Consider the following 23,779-nt stretch of genomic DNA (forward strand, 5'->3'; position numbering starts at 1 on the left):
AGATGCCAGCATCATGCTTCCTGTATAGCCTTTGTAACTCTAGCCAATTAAACCTCTTTTCTTTATAAATAACTCAGTCTTAGTTATTTCTTTACAGCAGTATGAGAATGGACTAATATATAATCGGCAAAGTTCCTTTTGTTATGTAAGGTCACATTCACAGGTCCCAGGGATTTGGACATGAACATCATTGGGAGACATTATTCAGCCAATCATACTGGTACAGAATGATCAGGCGTGTAAGTATTACAGATGAGGTCAGAGAAGTGACTAGGAACTCAACCACATGGGCCCTGAAGGTCACTGTAAGAATCTTGGGTCTTATCATGAGTTAAGTGGAAAGACATGCAGAGAAATGACACAATTGAACTTGCATCTTTAAAGGACCACTCTAGCCAATGCATTGAGAGAGGTCTACAGAGAGCCATGATATATGTAGGAAAAACAGTAAGAAGGCACCTGCAGTGATCTAGGTGAGAAACGAAGGCAACTCGCACCAGGGTGGTATCAGTAGAGGTAGTCAGAAATCACTGGGTTTGGAGATACCTTGAAGAGTAGAGCCAAAAGCATATTTTGACAGATTCAATGTGCTCAGAGAAAGAGTGGTCAAGGATGATTTCTTTTTAATCAGAGCAATTAATATAATGGAATTGCCACCAACTCAAATGGAAACTTCTGTAGAAAGAGGAGGTTTAGAGGCAGATGTTAGGATAGAACTGTGCATTCTGTTTGGGATATGTTAATGTTATCATTACTATCAGACATCAAAGTAGAGCTATCAAATAGGAAGTTGGATTTAGGAATCTGGCGTTTAGGAAAAAATCATGAGCTAGAAATATAAATATGGGAACATGGGAATTGTCAGCATATCAGTGGTATTTTCAGCTATTAGACTGGATGAGATCATCAAGGGGATACATGTAAAAATAAATAAGAGATGATTAAGAACTGAGTTCTGGAGCATGTCCATGTTCAGAGGACAGGCAGAAGAAGGGGAGCTATAAATAGGGACCAAAAGAAAGTGACTGTGCAAGAGCAGTTTCCTGGAAGACAAGTGAAAAAGTATACTAAGGATGATGAGTTATCCTCTCCAACACATGGGGTGAGCACTGAGAACTGGACTGACCAATCTCTGTGACCTGGAATAGTCTGATAACTCTGAGTAGTAAAAGCCAAAATAGCTTTGCCACTGCTTCAGCTGGGGTCAAACCAGCTATAAGCAACACAATCTACATGCCATACGGGGCTTTACATAATCCATAAGCTGGGTTCCTTTACTTTCAGTCTACTGAAACCAATGGGCTATTTTCAGGGTTTATCTTATTTGGATTCTCAGTAAGGAAAATTTTAGTTGACCACTCCCACCTTGAAATGCTCTCTCCCTTGGTGCTACCATTCTCTTTGTTAGAGAACCATGGTTTGGGCTGGGTGCAGTGGTTCATGCCTGTAATCCCAGCAATTTGGGAAGCTGAGGCGGGTAGATCACAAGGTCAGGAGACGGAGACCATCCTGGCCAACATGGTGAAACATGGTGGTGCATGCCTATAGTTCCAGCTACTCGGGAGGCTGAGGCAGGAGAATTGCTTGAACCCGGGAAGCGGAGGTTGCAGTGAACCTAGATTGCACCAACACAGCAAGACTCCTTCTAAAAAAAAACATGGTGATGGTTTGGGAAAATTACTAGAGCATTTTAGGCAAAGAAATGATATGACAGTATTTTACACTTTGGAAAAACATCACTCTGAAGGTATGTTGAGCCATGCAGAGAAGTAGAGAAGTAGTACAGGAGAATCTCAGGGAAGAGACTGAAAGAAAGCAAGGCATGTGAGAGCTAGCTGCATGGAGATGGTTCAAGGATGAGAAGAAAAACAGTAGGTAAATGTATTGGAAGTAGAGGGGATTAGACCAGAAAACCCAGTTTGATGTGAGGACAGTGGAGGATGTGAGTTCAAAGATTACTACTAAATATATGAATAAATAGCAGATGATTGCATCCATGGGAAACATTTTTAAGAAATAAGATTTCTGTGCCCCATTTTCAGAGACTCTGATTCAGTAGGTCTGAGGTGGAGCCTGGGATTCTACATTTGTAGTGAACATCCCAAGTTAACCTGATCCAGACATCTGTGCAACATACTCTGAGAAACACTAATACAGGCAATGCTTGAATCCATGATAGTATGTGCAATGCTCATTCTCTTAAGACATATTTACTAGGCTGGGTGTGGTGGCTCATCACACCTGTAATCCCAGCACTTTGGGAGGCCGACGCGGGTGGATTGCCTGAGGTCAGGAGTTTGAGACCAACTTGGCCAACATGGTGAAACCCCATCTCTACTAAAAACACAAAAATCAGCTGGGTGTGGTGGCACGTGCCTGTAGTCCCAGCTACTTGGGAGGCTGAAGCAGCAGGATCGCTTGAACCCAGGAGGCGAAGGTTGCAGTGAGCTGAGATTGCACCATTGCACTCCAGCTTGAGCAACAAGAGAAAAACTCCGTCTCCAAAACAAAAAAAAAAGAAAGAAAGAAAAGAAAAAGAAAAAAAAGACATATTTATTAAGCTCCTATAAGGTAGCACATGCGGTGCTAATTGATGGAGATGCAAAAATAAAAACAAAAATGGACAAGGCACCTGTACTGTAGACTGGTGGAAGGGACAGACATACAAATTTATCATTACAGACTCTGAGAAGTGCTTTAAGAAAAAGCAACAAGCGTTGTGGGAATATAGAACAGGAGAACCAGAGATAGTTTCAGGAAATTAGGAAAAGCCTTTCAGAGGAGGCAGCATTTGGGCTGAGATCAAACAAACGCCTAGGAGTTAACTTGGAAATTAAGTGGGCAAGGAGGTAAGATTATAAAGAGTGAGAAGGAAAGAGGGCTGAGGCAGAACTTCGGGAAAGCTATTATCAGAAGTCAGGCAGCAGAAAAGGATAATGAGAAGGAACAACCAGAGAGATAGGAGGATAACAGGGAGAGAATGATGTCACGGGACCTGCAGCAGAACATATAGAAAAAGAAAGGAGTGGCCAATAGTGTCTAGTTCCAAGGAGAGTCCAGTGAAGTCAGGACTGAAGAGTGACCTTATGCCAGGACACTGTGGGACTACAGAAGAGAGGCAGGAAGGTGTGGAGGCTAGGAGAGTGGATTCTGAGGTCACCTGCCTCCAAATCCCAGCCCTACCACTTACAATCAGTGAGAACTTTAGGAAGTCTCCTCACGTTTCTAGTTTCAGTGATCCCATCTGTAAAATCTAATATGGTAGGAGGCTCATTAGAACAGAGCTATTTATCTGGCCTATTCATTGGAGTATCTCCAATACCTAGTATATGCCCAATATATTGAAGATAATAAATATTTATTGAATGAATAAGTATAGTAATAGTAATACCTCACAGTGTAGCATTCAGTGAGTTAGTATGGATAAATCACTTAGAACAATGGTTTCCAAACTTTGCTATATTTGGGGATCATCTAAGAATCTTTACAACACAATGATACCTGGCTCCCTCCCTACACACTGATTAAGAGTTCAAAAAACTCCTCAGGTGAATTCAATGTGCAGCAAACTTTGGGATCCATTAGTTTAGAGCAATGCCCAGCATATAGAAAGCATTTTCCAAATAAACTTAAGCTGAGGAAGCTTGCAGGAAGAGACAGAATTCAGGGGGAGGGTGGAAATCAGTGTGCAACTGACAAATTACATGTACAACGTAATTGTGAACTGGGTGCTCATTATCCAAGGGTTACCCCTGCTAGTGTAATTGCAGACTTTTCCCCACTTGGTGCATTGAATTCTTTGGTCTTTCTACCAAAATTAAGTAGGTATTATTTCTGCTCAGCATCTGTTGGAAAGAAGCAAAGAAAGTGTCTATAAGAGTGAGACCTGTCTCTCCAAAAGGTGGGTAAGGCCAAAATGCACACTGTAAAAAAAAAAAAAGAAAAGAAAAAGCCTGTGAAGTCACCTGCAGTCCCAGTGGTAATATGTACCAATGTTTCCCAAGCAGTTTTGAAAACTATTCCTACCATCACTTCAGACCAGCTGAAGAATTCAGATCACAGATAGGTGATCTGAATTCTGTTTTCTGTAGCAGATGTAACCCTATCCAGACTGTATTTTCTCCCTTCTAGAAATCTTGCAGCTGTGAGATTAATGCCAAGTCGTGTGTTTCAAATACAATTCAATAAAGAAGGCTTCACTCAGATAACAAGAGGCTCTCTGAGATTATTTATACAACAGCTGTTAACTTTTGTCTTGAATTCTGCTTGGATATTTGATGCTTTCCTTTAATTCAGAAAAGCACTTAAAGCACTTAGAAAGGCACTGGATTGATTTTCAGTTTGGGAGTCCCATGTTGGCAGAGCAAGTTAGACACAGTTCGATAAAATTTTGGGAGCAAATTTTCTGCTCTAGCAAGCAGGTAAAAAATGGAGTTAGAAATGCATTCTGGACAAACAAGAGTTTGCTTATGATGGAATAAGGAGTTCACACTGAAGGAAATGTGGACAAAACTGAGAGGGAAGTCAGATGGAAGTAGAGATAGAGGATTTCAAGGTTAGTGGAGAAGGTCAAAGATGAGGAATTAAGGTGGCATTTGCAAAGGAAAAGTCCTGGAAAAAGGAGGAGAGAGGATGAGGAGGGTCCCAGATCAGGGAGAAGGGGTAGATAAAATACTTGAAAATTATTCATTGGGAACATGAGAGAGAAGAAATGAAAGAAACAGGCAAAGAAGAGGCTTCCCAAACAAGGGAGAAAATGAATAAGTAGGCCAGTTAACATGAAAAAGTCTGGGGCAGGGGCCAGGCACGGTGGTGTTAGGATTACACACCTGTAATCCCAACATTTTGGGAGGCCAAGGTAGGCGGATCACATGAGCCCAGGAGCTGGAGACCAGACTGGGTAACATGGTGAAATCCTGTTTCTAAAAAAAAAAAAAAAATGCAATAATTAGCCTAGTGTAGTGGCACACACTTGTAGTCCCAGCTATTTGGGAGGCTAAGGCGGGAGGATCACTTGAGCCTGGGAGGCGAAGATTACAGTAAACTTAGATGGCGCCACTGTACCCCAGCCTGGGCAACAGAGCAAGACCCTGTCAGAGAAGAGAAGAGAAGAGAAGAGAAGAGAAGAGAAGAGAAGAGAAGAGAAGAGAAGAGAAGAGAAGAGAAGAGAAGAGAAGAGAAGAAGCTATTAGCATAGAACGCTTTTATCATTGCTACCTTTGAACAAATCTCTAAGTAAGCATTTTCAAAAGTTCTTAGTTTCAATTTCCAATAGAGTCAATATCAGTAGGTGTAACCCACATAAAAGAAAAGAAAAGAAGGGAGGAGGGAGGGAGAGAGAGAGAGAAAGAGAAAGGAAGGAAGAAAGAAATGTTGATGTGTAAACAAGATGATAAGGGCAGTTAAGTCAGGAGCCTAGGAGAGCCTGGGTCATGTTCTGATTTGAAGGAGGAAGGAGAAGGAGGAAAGAGAATCGAACTCACTGTTCTCTGACACCATTGATGACTTTTCCATTTGTCCTGCCTGCAGCAAAAAGCAGAGTAAAACGAAAGCTATCTGTGGATGACAGATTTAAATAGTTGTGGTTAATTTATTACTGATAATTTTCAAATGTGAAAGTTCTGATAAGCGCTCATATAAGAATAATACAACTGACAAGCAAATTTGGTGGCATGAAAAACGAGGTAATAAAACCATTCCAACAAACTTAAATGCCTTAAAGGACCGTGATTAAACCTATTTTCAAAGAAGTCAGCGAAAGTTAATCTTAATTTATAAAATTAGATGAACATACCGTTTTTGTACTTTTTTCTTTTTTTTTTATTACACTTTAAGTTCTGGGGTACATGTGCAAAACGTGCAGTTTTGTTATATAGGTATGCATGTGCCATGGTGGTTTGCTGCACCCATCAACCTGTCATCTACAGTAGGTATTTCTCCTAATGCTATCCCTCCCCTATCCTCCCACCCCCGACAGGCCTCATTGTGTGATGTTCCCCTCCCTGTGTCCTTGTGTTCAACTCCCACTTATGAGTGAGGACATGTGGTGTTTGGTTTTCTGTTCCTGTGTTACCTTGCTGAGAATTATGGTTTCCCACTTCATCCATGTCCCTGCAAAGTACATGAACTCATCCTTTTTATGGCTTCATAGTATTCCATGGTGCATATGTGCCACATTTTCTTAATCCAGTCTATCATTGTTGGACATTTGGGTTGGTTCAAAGTCTTTGCTATTGGGAATAGTGCTGCAATAAACATACGTGTGCATGTGTTTTTATAGTAGAATGATTTATAATCCTTTGGGTATACACCCAGTAATGGGATGGCTGGGTCAAATGGTATTTCTAGTTCTAGATCCTTGAGGAATTGCCACACTGTCTTCCACAATGGTTGAGCTAATTTACACTCCCACCAACAGTGTAAAAGTGTTCCTATTTCTCCACATCCTCTCCAACATCTGTTGTTTCCTGATGTTTTAATGATCGCCATTCCAACTGGTGTGAGATGGTATCTCATTGTGATTTTGATTTGCATTTCTCTGATGACCAGTGATGATGAGCATTTTTTCATGTGTCTGTTGGCTGCATTAATGTCTTCTTTTGAGAAGTGTCTGTTCATATCCTTTGCCCACTTTTTGATGGAGTTGTTTGTTTTTTCTTGTAAATTTGTTTAAGTTCTTTGTAGATTCTGGATATTAGCCTTTGTCAGATGAATGGATTGCAAAAATTTTCTACCATTCTGTAGGTTGCCTGTTCACTCTGATGAGGTCCACTCCAGACCCTGTTTGCCTGGGTATCACCAGTGGAGGCTGCAGAACAGCAAAGATTGTTCTTTCTTCTGGAAGCTTTGTCCCTGAGGGACACCTGCCAGATACCAGCCAGAGCTCTCCTGTCTGAGGTGTCTGTCGGCGCCTACTGGGAGGTGTCTCCCAGTCAGGATATACGGGGGTCAGGGACCCACTTGAGGAGGCAGTCTGATCCTTAGCAGAGCTCGGATGCTGTGCTGGGAAGTTCACTGCTCTCTTCAGAGCGGTCAGGCAGGGACGTTTAAGTCTGCTGAAGCTGCACCCACAGCTGTCCTTTCCCCCAGGTGCTCTGTCCCAGGGAGACGGGGGTTTTATCTGTAAGTCCCCGACTGGGGCTGCTGCCTTTTTTTCAGAGATGCCCTGCCCAGAGAGGAGAAATCTGGCAATCTGGCCACAGTGGCCTTGTGGAGATGCCATGGGCTCCCCCCAGTTCTTACTTCCTGGTGGCTTTGTTTACACTGTTAGGTAAAACCGCCTACTCAAGCCTCAGCAATGGGGAATGCCCCTCCCCACACCAAGCTCGAGTGTCCCAGGTCGATCGCAGACTGCTGCGGTGCTGGCAGCGAGAATTTCAAGTCAGTGGATCTTAGTTTGCTGGGCTCCATGCGGATGGGACCCACCGAGCCAGACCCTTTGGCTCCCTGGCTTTAGCCCCTTTCCAAGGGGGTGAACGGTACTGTCTCACTGGCATTCCAGGTGCCACTGGGGTATGGAAAAAGAACTCCTGCAGCTAGTTTAGTGTCTGCCCAAATGGCCACCCAGTTTTGTGCTTGAAACGCGGGGCCCTGGTGGGATAGGCACCAGAGGGGATCTCCTGGTCTGCAGGTTGTAAAGACTGTGGGAAAAGTACAGTATCTGGGCTGGAGTGCACAGTTCCTCAGGCTGAATCACTCAGGGCTTCCCTTGGGTAGGGGAGAAAATTTCCCAAACCCTTGAGCTTCCCTGGTGAGGCAATGCCCCACCCTGCTTTGGCTCACCCTCCTTGGGCTGCACCCACTGTCCAACCAGTCCCAGTGAGATGAACCGGGTACCTCAGTTGGAAATGCAGAAATCACCTGTCTTCTGTGTCGATCGCGCTGGAAGCTGCAGACCAGAGCTGTTCCTATTCAGCCATCTTGCCAGCAATCTCCTCAAACAGGAGAGCTCTGGCTGGCATCTGGCAGGTGCCCCTCTGGGAGGAAGCTGCCATTGGAAAGAACAGGCAGCAATCTTCGCTGTTCTGCAGCTTCCGCTGGTGATACCCAGGCAAACAGGGTCTGGAGTGGACCTCCAGCAAACTCCAGCAGACCTGCAGCAGAGAGGCCTGACTGTTAGAAGGAAAACTAATAAAACAGAATGGAAGAGCACGTTCACTTTATCCGTAGGTCACCAACGTCAAAGACCAAAGATAGATAAATCCACAAAGATAGGGAGAAACCAGCACAAAAAGGCTGAAAATTCCAAAAACCAGAACGCCTCTTCTCCAAAGGGTCACAATTCCTCGCCAGCAAGGGAACAAAACTGGATGGAGAATGAGTTTGACGAATTGACAGAAATAGCCTTCAGAAGGTGGGTAATATCAAACTCCTCCAAGCTAAAGGGACGTGTTCTAACCCAATGCAAGGAAGTTAAGAACCTTGAAAAAGGGTTAGATGAATTGATAACTAGAATACCCAGTTTAGAGAAGGACACGAATGACCTGATGGAGCTGAAAAACACAGCACGAGAACTTCGTGAAGCATACACAGGTATCAATAGCCAAATTGATCAAGTGGAAGAAAGAATATCAGAGATTGAAGATCAACTTAATGAAATAAAGTATGAAGACAACATTAGAGAAAAAAGAATAAAAAGGAACAAACAAAGCCTCCAAGAAATATGGGACTATGTGAAAAGACTAAATCTACATTTGATTGGTATACCTGAAAGTGACAGGGAGAATGGAACCAAGTTGGGAAACACTCTTCAGGATATTATCCAGGAGAACTTCCCCAACCTAGCAAAGACAGGCCAACATTCAAATTCAGGAAATACAGAGAACACCACAAAGATACTCCTCGAGAAGAGCAACCCCAAGACACATAATTGTCAGATTCACCAAGGTTGAAATGAAGGAAAAAATGCTAAGGGCAGCCAGAGAGAAAGGTCGGGTAACCCACGAAGGGAAGCCCATCAGACTAACAGCGGATTTCTCTGCAGAAACCCTACAAGCCAGAAGAGAGTGGGGGCCAGTATTCAACATTCTTAAAGAAAAGAATTTTCAACCCAGAATTTCATATCCAGGTGAACATACTTTTTACAGAGGAAATAATTTTGATATATAACATAATTCTGAGACATAATTCATAAAATATAGCAACAATTTACAAAGCATAGGCTAAGAGCATCCCAAGGTTGTCAAGTAAAGAGATTTGGTAAGTTTGGATTACAGTTTGGATATCTATATTTTTATAAAATTTTATGCATGCATCTGAGGTTCATCCCCATCTGAGAACCTCTGACCTAAAAAATAGTAGACTTAAATTAAGAATAAGCTTGTAGCCAATAAGCATTTAAACAATAACTAAAATTCATGACTGATAATACTTTACTATTGATGCCCAGTATCATCAGGCAAAATAGCACTAAGGCTCTGATAAATAGAAACATATCACGGACATCAAGAGCTTTGAAAAATCCCTTGGAACTTCACATGCAGAATTTCCACAATTTCCACAATTTCTGAAATATTTATGTTGACAACATTTTACTTATGAGAATTCCACCTGGGAAGGAGAAGCATCTCTTTTGATTTGACAACTCTTCTCATGCAATACATCATAGCAGTGTAGATTTTAAAAAACAAAAACAAAAACAAACTAATTATTTCTAGTACTTTTCAAGGTGAAGAAACAAATCTTTGTGATTTTGCAGGGGTCCTCTGGGAAATCACAAATATTGTTTTAAGTACAATTCTGAAAGTTTTACTTTACAGTTTTTTCTATAATTGAGGGTCTAATTTTAGGGAGACGAAGATAAAAATATTATCAGAGGAAATTAGGCACTTGATTAAGGTTAGATCATAAATGCCTGAAAAGTAATTATTACCTATTTAATTGAAAGAACAAAAAATTCAAAAATAAGCATTGATGGTAACATAATCATCAAAATGTCAGTTATTATAGAAGTGAGGATTCTTTGGTTTTCTCTTTTTTGTTGTTTTCTTAAGTAACGTAGGATGTAATAAAGTCAAGTTAAAGCACAGAAAGGCATTCTGATAAGACACAGAATCTTTGCTTCGTAGGAGGATGACACAAGAAGATTAACCCTTCATACTGTAAGCAAAGCAAGAAGCAGTAAATCAGGGAAGCAAGCCCATCAACGCTGAACAAACTTTGCTAAACCACTAACACATTTCCTAACTTTTCAGACGCAGGGATTATAAACCAAGGCAAAGAAAATTTACATTCCAAGCTTTGCCTTTCATTGTGCTCTTTAATATTCTGGAACAAACTGGTGCTTTAAGACAGATCTCACAAGACCACAAGAACTAATTTAATAAGATGCTATTAGCATAGAATGCTTTTATCATTGCTACCTTTGAACAAATCCCTAAGTAAGCATTTTCAAAAGTTCTTAGTTTCAATTTCCAAGAGTCAATATCAGTAGCTGTAACCCACATGAACAAAACTCCTCGGGGTCGTCAATAAGTTTTAAGAGTATAAGTGGGTCTGAAGAACAGAAAAAAGAAAAAGAGAAAAGAAAAAATAACAGAGAAGTACTGTTTTAGGAGAAAACTATTCTTTTTCTTAAAAAACAGAAGTACATACAGAGTCATGTTTTCTCTGTCATTATTGCTCCTAGTATATTCTCAACCACCAATACTAATTACAACTTAAGCAAGGTAAATAATTATTATTTCACAGATAACACTTGGGAGTAGATAAGAGAGAACAGTCTGTAACAAGCGTTCATTTTAGCAACAAGCAGAACTCATAAACACACATAACACAATTTTCTATGGCCACATACTTGCTGTAGCCCTACATGCCCTCTGAAATTGGCAAAAATTAATCAATGAGATAGCCTATCTGTAGTACATAAAAAGCAAAAGCCTGTAAACATAAAATTATGTTCATTAATCAATGTTTCAGTGTTCTATCTTACTTAGATGTAATTTAGGTATCCAGTGATCATTCATTAATCAGTTTAAGGCTCTAAATTCCCTAAAGATCTTTTTTGATTTGAGATATAATTCACCTACCATAAAAGTCACCATTTTAATGTGTACAATTCATTGGTTTTTAGTATATTCATAAGGTTAGGCAACCACCACCATTATCCAATTCCAGAATATTTACATCACCCCAAAGGGAAACCCTGTATTCATTATCAGTCACTCCCCATCCCTCCTTTCCCCTTGGCAACTGCTAATATATTTTGTTTCTATATATATGTTTTTAACTATTCTAGACATTTTATGTCAAATCATATAATATGTAACCTTATGTCTGGCTTTTTGCACTCAGCATTTTTTCAAGGTTTATTCATGCTGCTGCAAGTGTCAATACTTCATTCCTTTTTCTAGCCAAATAATATTCCATTGCATGGATATGCCACTTTTATCTATTCATCAATTGATGGACATTTTGGTTTACTTCCACTCTTAGGCCATTATGAATAATGCTGCTATGAACATTTGTGTGCAAGTTGCGATATAAACATATGTTTTGAATTTTCTTGGTGGAAGCTAGAAATGAAATTTCTAGATCATATGGCAACTCTACATTTAATTTTTGAAGAATTATAAGACTGTTTTTCACAAAAGCTACATCAGTTTATTTTCATATCAACAATGTCTGAGAGTTCTGATTTCTCCACATTCTTGCTAACACTTGTTATTGTCTGTCTTTGATTGTAGCCATCTTAGTGTGTGTGAAGTGGCATCTCATTGTGGTTTTGGTTTGCATTTCTCTAATGACTAATTTTGTTGAGCATCTTTTCATGTGCTTATTGGATAATTTGTATATTATCTTTGGAGAAATGTCTGTGTAGATACTTTGCCCACTTTTAAATTGGGTTATTTGTCTTCTTATTGTTAAGCTCCCTAAAGGTCTTAGAAATTATCTTCAAGCTGACATATGATAAAATATGACTCCTGCTGAAATAAAGTGTTTTTCAGAATAAGGTTTCAATTAGTAATACACGTATTTATATTGTTTGAAACCAGTCAGGGCACCTATATGAGTTTAGGAAAAGCATGCCCAAACAAGATTTTTTTAAATGTAACTCTTATATTATTGGTAAACTAGTGAAAATTTTGCTATTTTTTATTATATAAAAATTATTAAACTCGTCGTATTTGCCAAAGACTTACCTTAACTGGATGAACTTGGATTCATAAAATATTTTTGAGTTATTTCCTACAAGAGTACTTTTTAAAAAATTATAGCACATTGAAAGTAGTCTTGGTTCAAATTCCCTATTTTCTTGGAATTTTAGGGATATTCAGTGTACATTTATTTATCTCTATAGGACCATTGGAACACAGCTCCTTCAGTAAGAGTCTCTTACATCTCATTTATTAGAACTCCCTGGGGAGAGAAAACCATTGCACAGTCAATGAGAGATAAAATCCTTTCCAAATTACAAACATATATCACACAGACCCACAGATACCTTAAAGCTTCAATTCTGCCATTTTAGTCATAGATGAGGAGTAAATACAGAAATACAGAAACTCACTAGTACAGATATCAAAAAGCTGTTCTCCTTTGTAGACGTGATATTCTGAAATAATCTGAATTCAAAATAGGCAAATAGACAAATACAAGAGAAACAATCAAGATTTCTATCATCTCTCACTCAAGAGAGAATAGATCTCTATAAACCATAAATCCATTTAGAGAGCTTACCAAATGGTTAGATCATAAACCAAATTCACAAGCTCTGCTTCCATCAATGGAGAATAATTTATTAGCTGTACACAAAGAGATAACAAAAACAGAAGACAAATTAGTGGAGAGGAAAATTAAAATTAGAAAACAGAAAATAAGCAAAGTTCTATTACCCCTTCAGATTCACCTCTACAAACGAAGAAAAGACGTCCCTGGGGAAAGGGAGCCTCTGACTTGCCCCGTTTCTAGTGATGACTTTCATCCAACTCTGTCAGAGTAGGGCATCTCAGTGGAACCTCCAAAATGACTAAAGAATCTTTGTTTTAAGGTTCTCATACAAACAGAAAATGAACAGGCATCAAAGATTTTGTCTAACTATTAATTAAATGAGATAACTGGGGAAGATGTTACTACTAGTTCAAAAGAGAAGTCAAAGAACCACGTATTTATATGGAATAAAGAAATGGTGGAATTATTTTACAAATGGAAGGAAAACTGACTTTTTTCATAGGGCAGCGGGGGAAGGTCATCCCTCTACCAGTCAGAAGTTATTTGGATGTCTATAAAAACCAATAATCATTTAAAATGGGCAAGAATTACTTACATTCTAACTGGTTTCTTAAATTTATAGGACTGTAAAATAGTCTAGTCGAGACAAAGTTGCAGACAATCTCCATAGACTCCAGCGTTCCATTGAAAAACAGGTTTGGTAATTTTGTTTGTTTGTTTGCTTATTTCAAAGTCTTAAATCTCTCCTTACAAGATCAAATACAAATACAAGTTCTTAAAAGAATCTGGTAAATTCTTCTTCTACAGTCTTGAGAAGCATTTGACCTTTGACAGCAAATAAAATCTTTACATTATATTAAATAATTGTGCTGTCTCCATCATGTGTTTTCTCATGTGGCCCTTTATGAAACTTACTTAATCACCTCCTCCTATGAGTGTTTTTCAATGTTAATTTGTGTCTAAGATTTCTACAAGCTACACCATTCTTCCAATTGGTACTTTTGCATAAAAAAAAATTCCTGTGTTTATTTTGTCCGTTTATATTCAATATAATTATGATCCACAGTTCCTAAAATTGTCTTTTGAATGTAAATACATTCCTTTAGCTATTGACTTTGTCATTTTATTATGTCTCTAAAAGTCAGCAAATTCTTTAGAAAAATTTCGTTTTGTATTTCTCCTTCATTTTCAATAAATTAATACCTCCTTGTGATACCTTACAGCCATTCTCAATGTCTTCTACCGTGTATTCTTCAGTTCAGACTGCAACAAATTCTCACATGATTTTTATTTTTCTATGTACTTTTGGGGATGTAGAAATGGATGTCCCTCAGCACCAAAAGAACTTTTTCCTCCTTCCACCTTTATGATTGTCCACGGTGAAACATTTCTGCTTGTCTGACTTCCCTCATTCTTGATAACAGCTTTACTCTGTAAGGCAAATTTTCTCACCTATTCTTTTCATTATTGTTATATCTGAAATTTCCCCTCTACTTAGTCTTTTTTGCTTACAATTGAATCTTTTCTATCATTAAACTGTTTCCATTCTTATTTGGTATTTTTTGCCATCATCTCTCACTGCCCTAGGTATGAATAAGAAAGTACTTTTTCATTCATTTGCTTGAATAGTGTTTTTGACTTTAATCAAACTTTTAAAATCTCTGTCTTCTGCTCCATGCCTCTCAAATTTCTCTTAATTTGCATTAAAATATTTAAGATCACAAGTGGTAAAACATATACATCCTTTCCCTGTCACTAGATACAGTAATTTTTAAAAGCAATTTTAAAATTTTTAAGATATTTTTATCCATTATGTTTTCCCTATTTATTCCTCTATAAGAGTCTTGGGACCAGGTATCAGGAAAGATGGGAAAGTAGGAGGTAGAATGTGAGACAAAGGAGAAGGGAAAGAAGAAAAAACAAGTGATATAGACAGGAGACAGGGAAATACCGGAAGAAGGTGGTTCCCCAGCAAAGGCCCTATCCTCAAGCCTGGAGACCCAGGGCCCTAAATGGGGACAGGCATTCCTGTTTGCAGGCCCAAAAGTTGCCTTTCTGCCCACCATGCCCCTATCCTGTACCCATATAAACTGTGAACCCCAGGTTCTAGAAGCAGACAAGCAGACGAGGAGATGAGACAAGCAGACTAACAGTGGAATGTTTCAGCAGAGAAAGAGAGGAGGAACATCTGAACACTGTTGGGTGTCTTGTTCCAGTGTCTTCAGGGGAAGATCATCTTCCCATTCCATCCCCCCTTCCGGCTCCCATCCATCCCACTGAGAGCCACCTCTACCACTCAATAAAACTCTACATTCATCCTTCAAGCCCATGCATAACTCAATTCTTCTGGGACGCTGGGTAAGAGTTCAGGATACAGAAAGCTGCCACACTGGCCCTCTGCCCTTGCAAAAAGTCAGAGGGTCCATTGAGCTGGTTAACACTTAAACCATCTGGGGATGGCAAGGCTAAGAGAGCGCTGTAACACTGAGGTCACAGGCACCCACCCCTAGACACTACCATGGGGCCAGAGCCAAAGCACTTGCCCTGGCTCCTGCACCTGCACGTCTGCGTGCTCCCCCTGCCATCAGGGTTTTAAGGAGCAGTGACAGAACAAGCAGGCCACACCCCTGTCACATGTCCTGTGAGACGGATCAAGGAACTCTCCCATTTCATAAGGACAGAGAGAAGATGGAAGCCTCCTGCTGCTTTGAGTCAGCAGGTAGATCTCTTTATTCCCACCGTCCTAAATTAAAGTACTTTAGTTTTGCTCTATAAATTCTATAAAACTTCATCGTAACCTAATTATAAGGACGTAAATGTATAATAATTGGCTTGCCCATTAACAGACTTACTCTTCCAATTGCTTTTACATCAGAGTGAGCCGAACTCTTCTTGTGAGACACCTGGCTGAAGACAAAGGTGCAGACCGGGGCTCTGGATGAGAGCTCCCAGAAAGGGAAGAAGTCCTAGCAACTCTGGGCTGAAAGGTATGCCAAGGCTTTGTTAGCAGATGTCTGCCCCAGGCACTGTGGAGTACAAAGGACTGTAGAGTACAAAGGACCCAGCACTGCCCCAGGCACTGTGGAGTACAAAGACGGACATAATCCAGTGCTTGGCATGGAGGGGTTTTTCATAAATGGTAATACTGAGTTGTGTCAACACAGTCGAACACAAGGGTGTATATGAATAAATGCTGTCCACTCAGAGAAGGGGTGACCATTGCAGATAGAAATGGACTGGAAGAGCTTCATGGGAGAGACTGACTTGAGCTGGGTCTGGCAGGGATGGAAGGATTTGGCCAGATAAAGACAGGAAGACTGGATGGAGATGGCCACTGGTATCAAGGAAACACTGTAAACAAACACAGAGGAAGGACACAGGTGGAGAGGATACAGATTCTTTAGAGAATATTGAGGAAGATAAAAATGAAAATGTTTTCGGAGGCCTCGAATGCCAAGCTGAGGAGCCCAAATGCCACTCTTCATCCTTTCGAGATTCACTGGCAGACAGCTCCTGCTGTTCCCTGTGCCTGCAATGGTCTCATCCCATCCCTCACTCTCTGTATACCACCATCCTCCTCTGCGCATGACTGGCTTCTTCTCATCCTTGGTTTAGACGTCCACTTCCTCCAAACACCCTACACATGCAATCCGTACCTGCCCTCTTAACTTTCTATCACAGCATCTCCTATTTGTTCCTATAGGTTAATGGAATCACCAAATGTAACAAGGAGTTTATGTATCTACCCAGCCCCTCCACCAGCACTGAGTGTCACAAAGTCAGAAACCATATCTGCAGCAATGGATCAAGAAGAGGAGAAGGCAGGCAGAGGCCTCATAAAATGTCTACTATTTAAGCAGACAGAAATTAGAGAGGAAGGACAGGAACAGAAGAAGAGAATCTCGGAGCCCAAGGGAGAAGAGAGTTTCAAACAGCAACTGGCAAGCAGCCTCAGAAGCCATGCAGATGTGGAGTGGGGTGAGAACAAAGCATTTTTCCACTTAGAAATCACCACTGATATTTGAGAGAAAGTTTCAGCGGGGTGGTAGGGAGGCAAAGCCATGGTCAGTGTTCAAGAGTGCACTTCTGAGAAGCCTGGGAAAAGAAAAAGAAAAAATAAGACAAACGGCCTGTGTTTAAGGATGGAAGAACTGTGGCTATCTGACGAGAGACAGACTAAAGACACGGGATCGAGATGGGGTAGCTGATGGTGCCGAAGACAGTTGCGATGGAATAGTCAGTAAGGTGTTGTTAAGGGAAGCTTGCCAAGACCGCATAGGGCAGTAGCCTACCTTCACATTTGCTGTTTCCTCACCTGTTGGAATAGTGGCAGAAAGCCATAAAAGAGAAGTGACAGGTGATAAGGTCTATGCAAATAGGACGTTGAGGAATGATCACGAACTGCAACAGGAAGGTTGTCTGTACAACTTTTGTCTGAAGAAAATGCTACCACACTGTTTATCTTCTCCAGATAACTTTAACAACATAAATCTAAGTAGCTCTGACTCATATACCTGAGAAAAGAAATTGCAAAATCTTCCTCCATGGTATCATAGAATTTCAGATCTGGAAGAGACACTAAAAATGATATCATCAACAACGGACTCAAATCAAGGATGATATTTTCTTTTCCCAATTGTAGTTTCATTTCTTTCTGTGCATGGTAATATTTCTTTTAATAAAGTTCACTCTTCCACTCAACTATGACAAAGGCATAGCCAATAAATAGAACTTCTTGTCTTCCCATCTCCAAATCCCTAACTGGTTTAATAATTCACTCCCTCTCAATGCCTTAAAAATGGAACTTTTATCTTTGAATTCATCTATAAAACTGTTCTCTCCTCCTCCCATTTGCTAAATGGACTCCATTTATCTCTCATTTTATGGGAGCTTATCTACTCCAAGAGAAGTTTGATCAGATAACCTGGTCCTTAGTAAAACAGAGAATGATTGCTAGGAATGGCTTCTATTGTTTGAGAACCTCTCTTTGATCTGAAATTTTTAGGAAGGTTACAGGATGTCACTGGCATTTCTGGCATTTTTGATGGTCCAGGAAATGATTCCTTTGGTCTCAGCATCTGGAGAGCCTCTGCTGAACATGCTTGCAGGATCCAATCCTTCAGAATGATTTGAGGATGAGTTTAATTCCCAGTCAGAGACTGAACATTCCTAGTTTAATGTTGTGATATAATATGACAGATTTATACATTGTTCTGACATAGCGAAATGCAGAGATGAAGTGTTTTATTTACACAGTAACCTCTTGTTTCCACAGATCATTGGCTTTCCTGGGCTCATCTAAAAGGCCTGTGAGTACTGCTGTGAGTCTTGCAGAGCAGCCTGACCAGTTTAGGAAGACCAAAGTACAAGGCCAGGAAGTCAGGAAAGAAGGCAACATAAAAAAGAAACAAAAACAGACATGATCACCTGGGGAACTTCCACTCTCCAAAAGTGCCCATAGTGTTCTCTTCTCCCAAGTTGCTCTCTCCTCTATCCGGACATAGAAGCGTCTATGTTAATATTTGTTGAATGAATTTCTTCCCTGGTTCAACGTTCATTCAACAGACATTGTTGATCACTCCTTCAGTAAACATTGTATTCCCTCGAGGAGGTATAAGGAAGTGCACAGGAAGACCAAAAGGATACGGTCTGTATTCAAGGAGAAAGCAGCCTCATGAGGAAACCAGACAAGAAATTCGATGTGGTAATTCCTACAGTAGAGGACATGCCAGGACTTGTGAAGGACACAGACAAGGCATTAACCAGACTGATGCTGAGAAAGTTGCAGGAAACTTCAGAGCATCATTTCAAATGAAAACCATTTCAGCTGTGTCATGAACCTGACATTGAATCTGTCAAGGGAGTTTTGGTTCAACTCCCCAGGTAGAGAAGATGGGAAAGATTGGGTGCTCTCTCTTCTAACAGGGACTCTGGCTATATAGTATTAGAGGGTACAGGAGTTCTTGGCCATGACGCTTCAGGAAACCTGAAAAGTTTTGTGAGTGTGATGAAGAAATAGTGGCTCACTCTCTCTTTTAGATCACAACCAGGACTCGGCAGAGAGGATAACAGGAGACACCCTAGGTAACACTATGCTTATTTAATAGGGCAAGGCACATTCCCCGTAATGGGTTTGGTGGCGTATTCGAACAGGAGCAAGTGGATGCAAATAATAATTTTGAAAATCTTTCATTATTAACAGGGGAAAAAAGAAAAGGAAATGGTTTTCTCTAAGGTTTGCTTGGAAGAAAAAGCACACCTCATTCTAACGTGAAGTCTTGCTACTCCAAGTGTGGCTGAAGAGCCAGCAGCATCACCATCACCTGGAAGCTTCTTTAGAAATGTAGACTCTTGGCCAGGTGCAGTGGCTCACGCCTATAATCCCAACACTTTGGGAGGCCGAGGTGAGCAGATTGCCTGAGGTCAGGAGTTCAAGACCAGCCTAACTGACATGGTGAAACCTCGTCTCTGCTAAAAATACAAAACTTAGCCAGGCATGATGGCAGGCACCTGTAATCCCAGTTACTCAGGAGGCTGAGGCAGGAGAATCGCTTGAACCCAGGAGGCGGAGGTTGCAGTGAGCCGAGATGGGGCCTTGGCACTCCATCCAGCCTGGGTAACAAGAGCGAAACTCTGTCAAAAAGGAAGGAGGGAAGGAGGGAAGGAGGGAAGGAGGGAAGGAGGGAAGGAGGGAAGGAGGGAAGGAGGGAAGGAAGGAAGACCCTAAGGCCTCTGTTGCCACCTACTGCATCAGAGCTGCAGTTTAATGAGATCCCCAGGTGACTTCTATGCATGTGGAGCTCTGAGAAGCCCTGCTCCAGACCAGCATGGTGGTTGAATATTGGAATCACCTGAGGAGCTTTTTAAACCACTCACTGATCCTGCTGCCACAGTTTCTATTTTCAAGGTCTGGCTCCCTAAATGATTCTAAATGTGCAGCCAAGGTGGCAAAGCACTCGAAGGCCTCCTATTCCCCATGAGAACCTCTGAAACAGCAGCAGGTCTGGGTGCTGCTGATGCAGAATGAGTACCAAGAGCTCCCTGAAGCCGAGTAAAGCCGCTGCCCACTCCTGTAAGTCAGGAGCAGGGAACTGAAGCCAGCTGTTTGGGTCTAGGTGCTATAGGTACCCCTGCGCACATTCTCATCAAGATTATTCACTGTACATTTCATTAGGTGGAATCCATTTAGGAATCTGTCATGGGAGATCAAAATATTAAGCTTGGAATGATCCGTGTCTGCTTGGTTAGCCCATCAGACAAATTGTTTGCAATTAGGTAGGATCCTCATGCTGAAGAAGGTAGTAGAGAAAGAAAGCTTGCACAGAAAAGTTAGGGGCCTCAAGTTGGGAAAGCAAACAAACCAAAAGCAGAGAGGAGTCACCCAAAGGAAGCAGCACCCAGTGAATCCCTGCTGTGAGTCAGCACCAGGGAGGCCCAGCCCTTTCTAGGGGAACCTGATTAAAGATCAGGCTCAGCTGCTGCTGCTGCTGCTGCTGCTTGTCCCAAGACCAAGCCGTAATAGCAACTTCCCTTCCTCAGCTGCCTAAACTTTTTTTTCTCTTGTAGCTGGAGAGAAGTGTCACATTTTGCTCACTCTCAGCCTTCCTCGCCCACCCCCTTCCCAGAGAACGTGTGTGGTGTGTAGGGGGTGCTGCCAGCCACCTCCAGCCTCGGGTGGCTGCTTAAGTAACTTTCAACTCCTCTCTTCCTAACACTATGAAGTGTCTCGGGAAGCACAGGGGCTGGGCAGCTGCTTTCCTGCCTCTTTGCTGGCTCTTTTTGAAGATTCTGCAACCAGGGCACAGCCACCTTTATAACAACTGCTATGCTGGGTAAGTGGAGCGACATTCATGCCCTACACAGCTTTGATTTGGATCTGGGGGCTGGTTTGTTCCAGAGTGTGCCTCACTTTTTCTGACTTGGGGGTCTCTGAGTGAATCTGCACACTTTCTCGGTCCCCTATGTAAAATGTACTCTCTGCTCTTGGCTGTAGCTCACCGAGAGAATGTGGTGGGCTCCAGCCTGGCTTTTTATACTTCTTATCATCTGCCAACCTCAGCTGTGGACCCAGGTTGAATGGGATTCTGTCTTTGGAGTAGCCATGGTCAGTGTTTGCAGTGTTTGCCTTGGTTGATGCTTGGTGATGCTGTTGTCCCACATGAATTATGACCTGAAAACTAAGCCTTTCCTTTACAAATGTATGTAGGAACAGTGGGTTGAAATTCATCAGTGATTAAGAACTGAGTGTGATTTTTTTTTTTTTAGCCTGTGCTTATTAGTCTGTAGAGTGGTTATTAGATTTTTAAATCTGAGCAATGCAAATGATTCAACTCAAAATAAGCAGAATAAAAGTAGTCAACTGTAAAATTATGGGTAGTTTTTCTGAAGGAAAAAACATAGGAGTAAAACAATCAGTTTTGTCCCCCCTCTGTAGGTTAGCATGCTTTCTATATGCCTTTCTTCAGGAGGCAGAGGGCTGGAAGCCGTGTGTTACTATGCACATTCTTATTATCCTGAAGGCTTGCTGTGGTATAGACAGCATGTGATTTGCTCACATATGCAGGGGGTCGTTCTTTGAATCTGGAAATTATGGCTTGCCTGCATTTTAGAGCTAGAAAAACCTTAAACAGTTCCTCTAGTTCAATTCCTTTTTACAGAGGAGTAAACTCAGTGTCTTAAATATTTTTAAATAGCCTGCTATCATTCAGGATCACCACCTGAGAAAAGTTTTCATGTAGATCTGGATGATGACAAGGTAGTGTACAGTGTCTTAAAACCAAGTTGTCCTTTTTAGAAATAGAGTAAAAGAATTTATAAGTGTGAACCTGGTAAGAGAATTGCATTTCTCTTTCTCTCCCAAAGAATCTTGGCACTGCCTTTAGGGTTCCCCTGAATACAGTGCTTACAGAGGAAATTTTTCAAACATGTCGTCAGTTTTAGGGGAGGCAGGATGGGATGGAGATGCTGGTTGAGTTAGGGGCTATAGATGGTAATGTGGTCATGGATTTTTCCACCCCAGTATTTCTGGGAGGAAATAGAAAGGAGTTAACATCCCAGGGCTGCCTTTTGGCCTGGACATACAAGATCTCGGCTTTACCTCCGATAATTTGTGACCCCTTTAGAGATCTGGAAAAAAGAAGCTCGTGTTTAAAGACTGATGGCGTAGGCTTGGGTTATTGGGGAGTTAATTCTGACACTCCTGGCTGATGTCATGTCAGATGATAAACATATATCACAGATTTAGACACGTCTGTGTGACCTAGGACCTCACATATATCACAGATTTAGACACGTCTGTGTGACCTAGGACTTCACTCCTCCACTCAGCTGTGGCTCTGTGCATAATTATTTCAGCGTGTGGCACTCCTCCGTGATAAGTTACCAGGCCTGCTTCAGCTGAGCAGGTGTGCACCCTTCCCTAAGCACCACTTTGTAGAGGAAATGAGGCCAATGGTGGCACCCTTTTCGTATAGAATTTGTAGCGACTGGAACCCTTCAGGAAAAAGTTTCATTACCTTCTCTGTTTTCAGCAATGGATGTAATAATTGCTATTTTCTCTTCAGTTGCTACATAAGTTAATCCCAAGTGTATAAATTACCAGATCTCTAAAAGTAGGAGGGAAGAAAAAGATGAAAGAATGAAAAGAAGTGAGTCTCACTCAACCATTGCAATAGAAGCCTAGAGCTTCTTTAAAAGCAAAAATATTTCTGAGCATATTCACTGTTAAAAATGGGGAATTTTAACCTACCTTCGTTAGATATCATTTTCTCATCACTAAAGACAGAAATGCTGCTCAGCTTTGAGAATGTTTTGCTTTGTTTACTCCAAAACTACTTTCTGCAAGTTTAGCCTTCTGGTGAACGAGAATCTGATGGGAGGACATGGTAGAAGAGTATTTAGCACTTTTTTTGGGCTGGTTTCATCCATCCAAAGTTATTCTGAGCCACTTCATTTTTATTCCTTAATAATTTTTCTCTTTTTTCTTACTAATGAAGGGGCAGCCCTATTTCTTGCATTCATGTAAAAATGTTTTTTAGGTCTTTGTAGAATCTAATATGTGATTATCATTTACAGGACCCTGAGCATGAATAAAAAATAGAACACACAGGGCAGACCAGCATGCCTCCTGAGAGTAGCTAATGAGGCCAGTCCTCTTTAGACATAAACTAGTAACAATTGGATAGTGCCAAGTGTGTAACAGATGCTTAGTAAATGGCAAATGTAAGTGTCTCAGAAAAAAAAAAAATTGCCTTGGAATGGGTAGTGGGAGATTCAGGGGGAGACAGGGATGATTAATGGTCATTTAAAAAGGTTAGAAAGAGTAAGAACTACTATTTGGTTGCACAACAGGGTAACTATAGTCAATAATAAACTAATTGTACATTTTGAAATGACTAACAGTGTAACTGAATTGTTGTAACACACAGAATAAATGTTTGAGGGGATAGATACCCCATTCTCTATGATATGCTTATTTCACATTGCATGCCGGTGCCAAAACATCTCATGTACCCCATAAATATATATGAGGTATATAGAAGTATATACATACTATGTACTCACAAAAATTAAAAACTTAAAAGTGAAGAAAGACTACAAGAAAAATCTGATGACAAAAGCTAGTGCCTTTTTTGATAACTATATTAAACACTTACAAGACAGATCTTTAAATGCATAGAAAAGGAATGAAACAAAGTGGAAAATAACAACTTCAATTATATTTATTGGTACTTTATGTCAAGGCTTCAGGGGTTACAAATGTCAAGTCAGACGTTTTGGGGATAAATAAATGTCCGTCAGTAAGTGAGACCCCCGTACAAGCAAACATCATTCTGTGTTCTTTCTTTCTCCCTCATCTCCCTGTTTTCCCAAAAGCAGACCTGGTTATTATACTATGATATTGAAACCAAAAAAAAAAAAAAAAAACTTCTGCATCACAGAAAATTAGGGTAGATTTTTTAAACAATGGTAAAAGAGAGATCTCAGACAGTAACAATAAATTCTGGCAAAACTGTAGAACTAACATAGCTATGATTTTTGAAAACTACTTATTGAGTGCCTTCTTCATGTGTCAACGTAGCATAAGTCTGAAGTTTAACTGCCCGGGTCT

At 40.8% G+C, this 23,779-nt stretch overlaps 1 protein-coding gene across 1 annotated transcript in view; it reads left to right on the forward strand.

Moving 5' to 3' along the window:
- Positions 1 to 20,155: 20,155 nt before the first annotated feature.
- The window catches only part of CPA6 (carboxypeptidase A6), a 334,748-nt gene continuing 331,124 nt past the window's right edge, over positions 20,156 to 23,779 (forward strand). Inside the window, exon 1 of the mRNA XM_010371606.2 lies at positions 20,156 to 20,501. Coding sequence (XP_010369908.1) covers positions 20,386 to 20,501 — 116 coding nt within the window. The 5' untranslated portion in view covers positions 20,156 to 20,385. The remainder of the gene's footprint in view (positions 20,502 to 23,779) is intronic.

Source organism: Rhinopithecus roxellana, chromosome 9 (genome assembly GCF_007565055.1).
Source record: "Rhinopithecus roxellana isolate Shanxi Qingling chromosome 9, ASM756505v1, whole genome shotgun sequence".
Taxonomy (NCBI): domain Eukaryota; kingdom Metazoa; phylum Chordata; class Mammalia; order Primates; family Cercopithecidae; genus Rhinopithecus; species Rhinopithecus roxellana.